Source organism: Aythya fuligula, chromosome 13 (genome assembly GCF_009819795.1).
Source record: "Aythya fuligula isolate bAytFul2 chromosome 13, bAytFul2.pri, whole genome shotgun sequence".
Lineage (NCBI taxonomy): Eukaryota > Metazoa > Chordata > Aves > Anseriformes > Anatidae > Aythya > Aythya fuligula.
The window spans coordinates 18421512-18432338 of NC_045571.1; the positions used below are offsets into that span (position 1 = coordinate 18421512).

Genomic DNA, 10827 nt, shown 5'->3' on the forward strand with positions numbered 1-10827 from the left:
CAGATGACTTGTTTTTCCAATACTTTACTTCCCAGATCCAGAATCTAACTACTGCATACGCAGTCGCGAGCAGTCCCATCCCATTTTGTTAGTTAGGTACGGTACCACACGCCGCAGTGGTTCCCAGGTCAGCTCACAGCAAATGAGAATGGGATCACATGTATTAAGCTATTTTTATCCAACTTTCTGTACCATGAAATATGGGCTGTTCCAAGAACAAAAAAAAAATCTTTAAATAAAATGATGAGCTAAGCGTGATAGAATACAATTAACATTGTTAAGTTACAATACTTGAGAAAAGTTTTGCCTGAGCTGATAACATTTATCATACATTACATCTAAAACCACGAAGGCAGTAATACATTGGTATCAGTAGGTCATTCAAATTAGGGGCATTTTCAAGAGACATAAGCAAAGGTGAAGCGATGTTTTAATAAGCAAGAAGCACTCGAGGAAACGTAACGGGATCTGCTGCTCCTGAACAGGTAGAAATCAATAGCGCTTTCGTAACTGGGCTCGAAGAGCTTGTGCTGACATACATGTGTTGAACGTCTGTCTTGAACAGAGAGCTCTGAATGCGATCAGACCGATTTCTGCCCCATTTGACCGATTTCTGCCCCGTCTGACCCCCCCGGCAGCGCTCCCACCACATCTCCAGCCTCTGCCTAGGTGCTGGTGGCTCCGGCTGCTCCGCAGAGCCCTCACCGCAGCCCCCGCTCCTGCTCCCCGGCCTCACTTCTCAGCCGCTGCTTTTTTCCCAGAGCGGTCAGAAATCTTGGCCAAAGGAAAAAAAAAAAAAAAAAAAAAAAGTCGTGAAACACACGCTTTAAGCAATTAGCGCTCCAGCACTTCTTGATCTCTAAACACCGGCTGTGAGGGAGCAGAAAGCATCAGATCGCACCTACAGGCTGCGTGGCCAAACCGGGTCCCCTATTTCCCTGAGGAAAAACTTTGGTCAAAGAGATTTTTAGCGGAGCGCTTCGTTACCAAAAACTCGCAGCCAGGCGGGGTTCGGACGCGTTTCGGGGCGGCTCTGGGCTGCCGGGGACCCCCCCGGGGGCGCTGCCAGCGCCTGGCCCCGTCCCGGCTCCCGGCAGCGGCCGCGGTGCGGGGCACGGCGGCACCGGCACGGCACCAGGAGGCGTTACGGGCACAGGGGGGCACCCCTGAGGCGCCCCCGTTAATTAGGGCTAATTAACGGGGCCGCTGTCCCGGCCGGGACCGCGCCGCTGCTCGGAGCTCGCTGAGGGAGCGACCGGGATCAGGATCGGGCCCGGAGCCGCTGCCCGGAGCCCGGCGGCACCCGGCGGCTGGGGGGGGGACCCGGGGGGCTGCGGGGGACCCGGGGGGGGACCCGGGGGCTGGGACCTGGTGTCCGGACCCTCTCAGAGCCGGAGCTGGAACCTGCGGCGGTGTCACGGGCACGGAGCGGAGAACTTTGAGGGAAAGGAGGAGAAGCAGGGGAGGGGGAAGGGGGGGGGGGGGAGCGCCCGAGGTACCGCGAAGGGAAAAGTTTGGTGGGGGCCGGCCGCAGCCCCCCAGCCCCGCGGCGCTCACCTGGCGTTGGTGCAGTCGTTGTACAAAGTTTCGAAGTCCTTCCTGGTGATGAGCTTGCAGCGGTTGACGCCGGGCTGGATGGCGCCCAGCCCGCGCAGGATGCGGACCTGCTCCACCGTGCACACCACGGGCGATATATCCAGGCGCTTCAGCTTGGTGTACACCGTGTGCAGCCCCCCCACCAGGTGCTTCAGGAAGAGGTCGAAGACCTGCGGCAGGCAGATCAGCTCCTGCCCCTCCACCAGGAACGAGGCCACCTTCACCCCGTGCAGGTCGACCATCTTACACTCGTTGCCGCCGCCGCCCGCCCCGGCCCCGCCGCCTCCTCCTCCTCCTCCTCCTCCTCCTCCACCACCACCTCCTCCGCCGCCGCCGCCGAGGAAAGAGTTGACGAGGCTGTTGGTGAGGCGCGGGGACTCCGCGGGGCTGGAGTACAGCGGGTCCGCCCGGAACAAGCCGCCCGAGCCCCCCGCGCCGCCGCTGGAAGTGGCGGCGATGACGGGCGGCGCGGACACCGCCATGGCCAGCCCGGCGCCCGCCGCAGCCCCGCGCCCCCGGCGGCACCGCTCCGCTCCGAGCCGCCCCGAGCCGCGCGCACCGCCCGCCTGCCGCGCGCCCGGACCCTCCCCAGCGCCGCCGGGGGGCGGGCGGGGCGCTTGACGGACGGCTCCCCGCAGCCAATCCGCGCCGCTCGCCTCCGGCCCGGCCGCCGCGATTGGCTGCCGGCCGGCGGGGCGGGGCGGGGCCGGGCGGGGCAGCGCCGGCCGCTGCACCTGGGCCGGGGGCGCGAGGCGGGAGCCGCGAGGGGGGGGGGTCGGGGCTGAGGCGGCGGCGCTGGGCGGGTGCGTGAGGAGGGGACGGAGCCGCGTGAGGCGGCCGTGAGGGGCGGCCGCTGCCCCGCCGAGTCCCCGCTGCCCCTCGGTGGGCTCGGAAAGTTTGGCCGGGCCGGGAGGGGCGGCCCCGAGGGGATCCCCGTGAAAATAACCGAGCGGGGCGCGCAGCCTGACTGACACACAGCTGGCAGCCGGGGCAGGGCGCGTTGCTGAGGCGATTTTCTGGCTGCACCTAGGTTCGACCGCGCTTCCCGCTCCTCCTTCCTATCAGCATCCTTTCCTCCTGCTCGCCTGCACGTTGTCTCACTTTTTTTTCATCTTCCCTTCTTCCCTACTCCTTCAACTTCTCCCTCTCTTTTTTTTTAATTCTTCTGCTTCCTCCTAAAGCATCCAGTAAGCAAAGCGAACAGAAAAGTAGAGACGCAGCTGACAAGTGGTGCCGGCGGAGCACTGCAACTCTTCCCAGGACCACGCCGCCTGTATGTGCCATCCTCTCCCTCCTTTTGTTGTGCCTGCTGGTTGAGTTTCTGCAACCCTTTGTGCAAAAACCTGATGTTTTTGCATTTTGAGTAATCCCATTTTAGGCGAAGGGAGATGCCTGTATGCTAACTAAGTTGCTATATTTGATAAGCTGAGTGATCTGCTCTCTGGAGAAACCTGGTTTTCTCTCCATCAGTGGTACGTATCTTTTAGGAAGAGCCCCTGCCCGTTTTAGGCCCCTCGTCTAGCTGGCTGAGACTAAGGCAGAATTTTCACATAACCAAGGGTGAAATGAAAAACTTCAAATATAATGAATACCTTTCAGTGAGAATACTCGTATTTTGTAACTTTCCAGGATCAGAACCTTAGATTGCAAGTTCTGTGAGGCAGGGGCTATCTACTTGGGCAAAAAGTTTGGTGCGATTTAGCCCTGAACTTACCTGGGATTTTTATGCACCAGAAATTATAGAAATAGCAAGTAGCTGACTTAAATAGAAACTTTAGGGGGTTAATTTACAGGGCATAATTGCCATTAGGAGATTTAATAAATCAGGTTTAAGCATTTCGCGTTGGCTTTGCCCTTTTAAAGACATTTTTTACTTTTGAGATTAATGTGACAATCAAATTCCACTGTGAGAATTCTTTTTCCTTTTTGACTTTAATGTCTTCCATAAGCTAAACATATTTCTAAATAAGACAGAATTTTTGCAAGGCCAGAGGAAGCCTTGCGCATCAGCACCCAGCAAGTTGGAGTGGCGTGAAGCAATATAAAATCATAAAGGCTGTAGTAAAAACAGTACCCTTGAGAGGTGACTATCCATGGAGAGAAGAAGTGCTCTTAAACTAAGAAAATGCTCAAGGTTTGAGAATTAATACCAGGCAGCTGTCCAGTTCAGCTAAGCATATACAAATCAACTACATCAATGAATATTTTTATTTCGCTGTAATTTTATTTCAGAACAAGGCAAAGTTACTAAAGCCTAACAATCATACAGTAATATCTTGTCATTTATAAAGTATCCAGATGGTTTATTTGAATGGAGTCCAGCAGCATGCAATTTGATTGTACGTCTCCCTATAGCTTAAATAAGTATTTTAGAATATTTCTTTAAACTTCAAGTTTAAATATTTTTGCTGATTTCAGACTGGCATGCAAAATAGTTTTTTTAACACTGTCAGCCATAGAAGTATTAGCGAATTGTATATTATCTGCAAAAATTGGCCATGTACATATGGCAAAATATCGAGCAAAGGTTCTATTTGTTTGCTTTTGTTTTTATCATCATTACATATGCCCCATTGGATTGAAATGTTAAAGAGCTCTTTTTGTGACGCTACAGAAGAGAGAGAAGCCCCAGTCCTTCCAGCTAGGGCCAGTCAACAGCTTTCTGTAAATTACTTGTTGCCAGCTGGCAGAAATGGGGCTGCTGGCTCACGTGGATCCTGTAGGTGAAGAGATGGGTGATCCAACTGACTAGAAGACAATGATAAAGGGCAGTTTTTGAAGTAATATGTTAAGGAAATAACTAAAAGTAATCATTTTGTTTCTAGAAGACTGGAAGGATCGGTAGTAATGTTTGTCTTGCATCTCAGTTTGCTGTACCCAAAGCTGAGGTAGGAAAATTAAAAAAAAATAATAATTAAAAATGAATTCTGTAGATTTATTACGTTAAGATAAATGATCTTGTTTTCCCTCTTGTTTACCCTCTCCTTCTCTTCCTCACTATTTCTCTTTCTCCCTCTCTCTCTCCCTCCCCCCTTTTTTTTGTATAAAGAAGTTTTGCAGACTTGATAGATGTATGTCCAGCGCAAGGAGGTTATTGAGAAAATGTTAGTTTTTAGCAAAGATCTTGGATCTCCCTCTTGTATCTGGAGGTTTCTGAGATGTAAATGTGAATGTAGACTTAGGAGGGTCAGAGGCAACTGGGCGCTCTCTTTTTTGAAGGACAATAAATAAATAAATAAATAAATAATTTAAAATTCTCCCAAACCATAATGAAATGAAACACCATTTTTGAGAGTTGTGGCCTGACTGGAGCCCTAGTGATGATGATACTCTCTTAGTCCTGAACAAAAAAAAATTGCTCGGGGCCTGATCTAAGGCAGTCTTTGAGTTTCTGTCATGAACATGCAAGCGACTGATGTAGCTAATTCTGAGCACAGGTTTAAAAAGAAACAAAAAGCTTTGTGTTTTGTTTTGCTAGATTAGTGTTTAATGCCCTTGGTTTTCAAGGGAAAGAGTAACCATGATTATATTAACAAACGTAGGCCACCAATACGAAAAAATGAAGGGATTGAAATTAGTATGTCATTCTTATTACCCACATTTTTCTAGATGTGCTGGTACTTGGCACTTGTATTCAATTTATTTCTGACATTTCAGTAGAGTTTTTTTTGGAAGTGTGGATTAAAACTTCCCACCTAAACATCAAGGATTTTAAATGAAACTGATGAGTCTAAATGTCTTAAGTATCAATAGAAAAATGATCCTTTCTCTTATATAATTAAATGTATTGTATTAATGTGTGCATAATGCAGAATCAATAAATAATGAATTACCGCTGATTGTAATTGAATGTTTTCATAATTTTATTGTCAGCCATGATAAATAATCAGTACATTTATACTGCATTAAATTAATTAGTGTGTCATTTCTATTACATACATCAGCAGTGAAGTAATGCAGTGACATCTGTTTCTAATGTTTTAAAGATGTGGTATTCCTTATTAAGTAAAAGGAAGAGTTATTAGAGGTATTTCCTGTGATTGGCAGTTATACTGGTACAATTGAAAGAGATCAAATAAAGGAACTTGCTCTCTTGGCAAATGCTGCATTTCAACCCCCTAATGGCAGAGAGCAGCAGCGAATGGAGTGCATTTTGCTTCTCTGGGCTTTTACAAAGTCCTGCCCGCCTTGTTACAGAAGGTAAGAGGGGGTCTTCTCTCAGTGGTGCAGTCAGGAAAAGCTCCAACATGCAAAATATTTAATGCCTTATAGAATAACCATGCATCCACATTCGTTTCTGTTACCTGTTTTTCTGCCTCACTCCTCTGCGTTTGCAAAGGAATGCCCTTACCAGGCACTCATTAAAGAGTAACAGCTCAAGCCTGTTTCAGCAGTGGACACTCTTACGTGGATGCATCTGGGCTTTTGAGTCTGTGTCTTTGCTTGGAAAAAACACGCATTTGGCATATCTCAGCACTTTGACACCACTCGTGCTGATGTATGTTATTTGCAAAGGAAATAGAAAACTGAGTAGTTACTGCAAAGATGAGAACTGAAAGGTAGCAGAGTAGAATATGAGGAAGGGAATAAATGCAAAGAAAAATACAGAAAGAAAAAAAAAAATAATGACCCTGGTTATTATCAGTTGGGTAATCACGTAGAAGCAGGGTGACATGAAGTAAAATCCACTAAGTAACAACAGTTACAGGCTGCAGAATAGGTCTGAGATTCTTAATTAACGCTGTCTTTTCCAAGATACTAACAGACATCCTTATTTTTTCTTTACCATTACATCACCTTTAAAGAGAACAGTTGGGAAGTCTAATGGCTTCCCAACTTCTAGGGCTTATCTTGCCCTACGTTCTTCATCCATTAAACAGCTTTTAATTTTTTATACTACATCATATTTTATACTATGCACAACATAATATCTAAGGAAAATTAAAACAATTCAGAATAATTTTGATCTTTTCAGTGCAAGTCTCACTACCTGCTTTCAATGGGAAACTCAAAAGCAAAATCAGAACTCACTGACTACCTTTATACAAATTTGAGAGAGTGCTTTCCAGAGCCACCATACGCATGCTGCAGTTTGTCCACGTGGGTTGCTGTGTACACACTAAACTCTAGGCTTGGTGTGACTGACAGCAAGCTAGCTCACTGGCAACGTTTATACATTTATTAGTCTGAACGCTCTAACATTAATGTTTCAGCAGTGGGTGAGTGCATCTGCAGGCTTGCTCTCTGCGCCATAGTAGGGTGTGATTTTCAGCCTGCTCTTTTGAACAGTCCTCAGTAGACACAGCCCTAGAGGTGAGCACTCCAGGTCATAGTCTGGACTACTCAACAGCTCAAGCTTCGCTTGACACATGAAGGATTTGACCATTTACTATAGGAACTTGAGAAAATTAAAGCACAAAAATACTCTCTCAAACCAGATTCTATCTACTCTTCCTATTAATTAAAATTTTACTTAACTTCTATAATGGAAGAGATGTGCCCATTGATGCTTGGACAGTTACTCTTTGTCTAAATGATGTGTAAATACTGTTCTCCATGAAAGCAAGTAATATGTTTGTTGTATAAAAATCTGGGTAGTACTTTAAGATAATTCAACTGAAATAAACAAAAGATTCAGTTGTTAATGATTCTCTACTTTAATCTGGATTTTGTTTTCAATTGAGGATAGAGGACAGTAAAACTGCAAAGCCAGGACCTTTAATGTAATAAGGCTGTTTTATGTGAGATACAATCATCATTAAAGTTTAATATTGTTTGCACCTTTTCTTCTTCAGGGAGAGAAATTAATGCCGTTAGATGTATACTGAAGTTAAAACACACTTTATAACAAAATGTACTATGAACACAATAATATGAACTCAAATATATTTAGTAAGTCATTATACCTGAATGCTTGTTAATGTCCCCAGAGGAACAAGATTAACCTCATCTCTCATTCTGTGTACTTGCAGGTCAGCTAAAGAAAGCAAAGATTTTCCTGCACTGTCTGTTCAAGTACCACAACCCTAGTCTGAAGGCACCACCATCTAGTGGGATAAGAAGGTATTTGATTTTCCTTATATTTTTTGGCATTATTATTATAACATGGACACTGCATTCTACCACAAGCAACAATTAAAAAAATACATTATTATTGTTGTTGATGTTATTATTATTATTATTATTTATTAAACTTACAAGGCTTCCATGGACATTTCATTAATTCTTCTATCTTCTGCCCAACAGCAAAGTACTTTCCAATAAAGATCTTAAGAGCTGTTTCCGTGAAAACAGGTTTTCATAAACAAAATTTTATCAATGAGAAAATAATTTATAGCTATCCAGACTCAATCAGAAGTGTAATTGATTTATTGAATAAATATTTTTAGTATTTTATTGAATCTACTTTGTGGAAATCCAATTGGCAGAATTATTAATATTGTGTAAGTAATTATCTTGAGCTCATCTTAGTAAAGGTATGTAGTTGCAGTTTTCCATACAGCCATTAAATATACAGCATTTGGTTGAAAGTGTACTCCGACCATTAAGTCCCATCAAGAACAAATCTCAAAGCAGAGCATTCATTTGGTCTTAGCTCCAAGAGTGACCATTTAGTGCACTTTGCCTGTACTGATTGATATGTGGGCTGCTACCTGTCCTTATTTGTTGTGGTGGTTTGGTTTTGTTTTCTTTTGTTTTTCATGCACTTAACAGTTGGAAAGAATAATGGCAGGGATTTTGGGGGGTGGGAGGAGGGCAAAACATAAAAGGTGAGCAGTGTGTATTAATTTGTTTGGTTTTTCCCAGAGAATGCATGCATCTGCAGCTGTTATCCTAAGATGCCTCCTTGTGTTCAGGTCTCATTGATCTTTTTACAGCATTTCACACATACAGGGATAATTGATCTACATCACTCTAGACTACATATCTTTTATAAATGTGAGAGTAAACATTAAGAAATCACCATATTTAAAAAAAAAAAAAACAAAAAACATAGATATTTCAATATTTGTTATGTCTAAAACCTTAAGGACACAATAAATATTTTAATACTTAATAATATAGGTAACATTTTTGTATTAAAAATTTGGGCCTGCTTCTGTATTTGTGTGTATTTTTAACACACATGCTACCAGACATTTCAAAGTTTTTCTCTTCTCAAACTAATAGAAATCTTGTTGCTAGAAATGGGCATCAATGGGTATTTTGCATTGCACAAAATTTCTGTTTACTGTCTTCATAAATACTACATTTCTTCTGAAAGCCATGCAGTAGCGTCAATTTATGTTGCCAGTTCTTACTGAAATTGATACGAAGTTTTGAGTAAAAATCAATGGAACTGGTCCAAACTGGTTGAGGTGGTAGATGTCATTTTCACCCTTCATCCCTAAAACACAACCTCAGGAAGGTTAGAGACATTCCATTCAGAATGCAAATTAACAAATGTATGAATACCCTCATTTGGAATACTGTTAGTGGTTGATAAAGTTCAGGATGTTCTACCTTCTGCTTCTTTTTTAGAAGAACACAAATCCTAAATACCTCTGTAGAAGACAGTCTAGGGTGTACAGAGCAAAGAGCAAAATTAAGGCCAGTAGTCTGTAGCACTAGCAACTCCTAATTTCCCATAGACTTTGTAAAAGTCTTTCCTTCAGTATTCTGATCTATTTTTCAAGCTCCCTAAGGAGTGAGCCTGGTCCTGAAACCTTTTTGCCACTTTGAGATAGCTCTTGGTCATACTTTTTCGTAAAAAGTGTTGTCATGTCATGGATTTAAGGGTATCTTGCACCCTGGATGACTGTAAAACAAATAAATTTCTTCAGAATTTTTCTAGAGAAAGGTGCTATAATTTGATTAAATTATACCCAACATTATTTTAAACATCTTATTATTTTATATATTATTATTATTTTAAATGACCAGTTCTTTGTATTTTTTCACAAAGACTATAGAGCATATTTTAATATAGACGTTGGGATTTGAATAACGTTTTTCATAAAATGTAAATGTAGGATATAGATTTAAATCTGGCCTGGCACATGGGACCCACAGAGTACAAATCGCTAGTGGACACCAATGTGCAGCGTACCCTAATGCCATCAGACTACCAAAGGGCAGAACCCATCTGCATTTCGTACACATAATGGTACACCCTGGACATTAATGTATGTTATTTAATGTTGCATCCAATTCTATTGTTTAGCTACAGCCTTTTACGACCTCCCAAGAAAGATGTACTCAGTACATAAACAACTGTATAAGGGAAGCTTAAATTCCTGACATTATAGAGTTATCTGCGACTCTAAACTTCGTGCCTCATTACAGGACAGCATAAAGTAAAACAGTAGCTTCCAGCTTATGTGTGTACACAGAGCCAACTACACATCATTGGTCTCTTACTTTGTGGTAGGGAGATAAGTGATTTTTAGTTCAGAAGAATTATTTTCTCTTTATGTTGATAACAGATTCCATTAAAAGTTTGGAGAGTAAAGGAACCAAATAAAATGAATTAACACTGAAGTTTAACTTATGGGAAAACCAAGTCCTCATTTATGAAAGATGCCAAGCATCAAGAATTGTAGCTGTCACATCAGCTGTGATGATCCTCTGTTGCGAAATGCATTCTTTTCATTGCAATTTCAAAGTTACCCAGGCAAATAGCAATTACAAAACTTTAATTTATATTACTATGCACAGTATAAGGTCTTTGTAGTCTTGATTGCTCCTCTGTGATTTGATGTGATATAAACTCAGTAAGAACGAAACTGCTTCACCTACGCATTTTGTTGATCCAAACCCTTCATAATTGTCAATACTGATAAACTCACACAATATAGATTTGCTGGTGGAAGACATGCTTTTCACAGTAGTAACAATAACATGGAATACATAATTAAATATCACCTCTATCAATAAGTGTATAATTTAAGTAGGAAAAAATATTAGTAACGTTCTGTATCTCTAGGAATGCAAGATCTACATGCAGTTCCAATTTAGTAACTAATTTTTTGAACGGTATCTTTGTCTGAATGCCCTACCACTTAACCAATTTGCACATAAGTAACCCTATTTAAAATCCTGTCAAGCAGGCCACGCTCAGGATGCACATTACTGTTCAGAAACTCTTAGGAGCATTTTGAAGTGCCATCACACAGTATCAGTTTACCCTTTTTTTCTGTACAATTTGATTATATTTTATTGAAGAATTAAATGAACATATGCAATACTTCT

At 42.9% G+C, this 10827-nt stretch overlaps 1 protein-coding gene across 2 annotated transcripts in view; it reads right to left on the reverse strand.

Moving 5' to 3' along the window:
- Window positions 1-2078, reverse strand: part of DACH2 (dachshund family transcription factor 2) — a 282538-nt gene extending 280460 nt beyond the window's left edge. For both annotated transcript variants that reach the window (XM_032196137.1, XM_032196136.1), the window contains exon 1: window positions 1558-2078. In XM_032196137.1, the coding sequence (XP_032052028.1) occupies window positions 1558-2078 (521 nt within the window). The remainder of the gene's footprint in view (window positions 1-1557) is intronic.
- Window positions 2079-10827: the final 8749 nt, after the last annotated feature.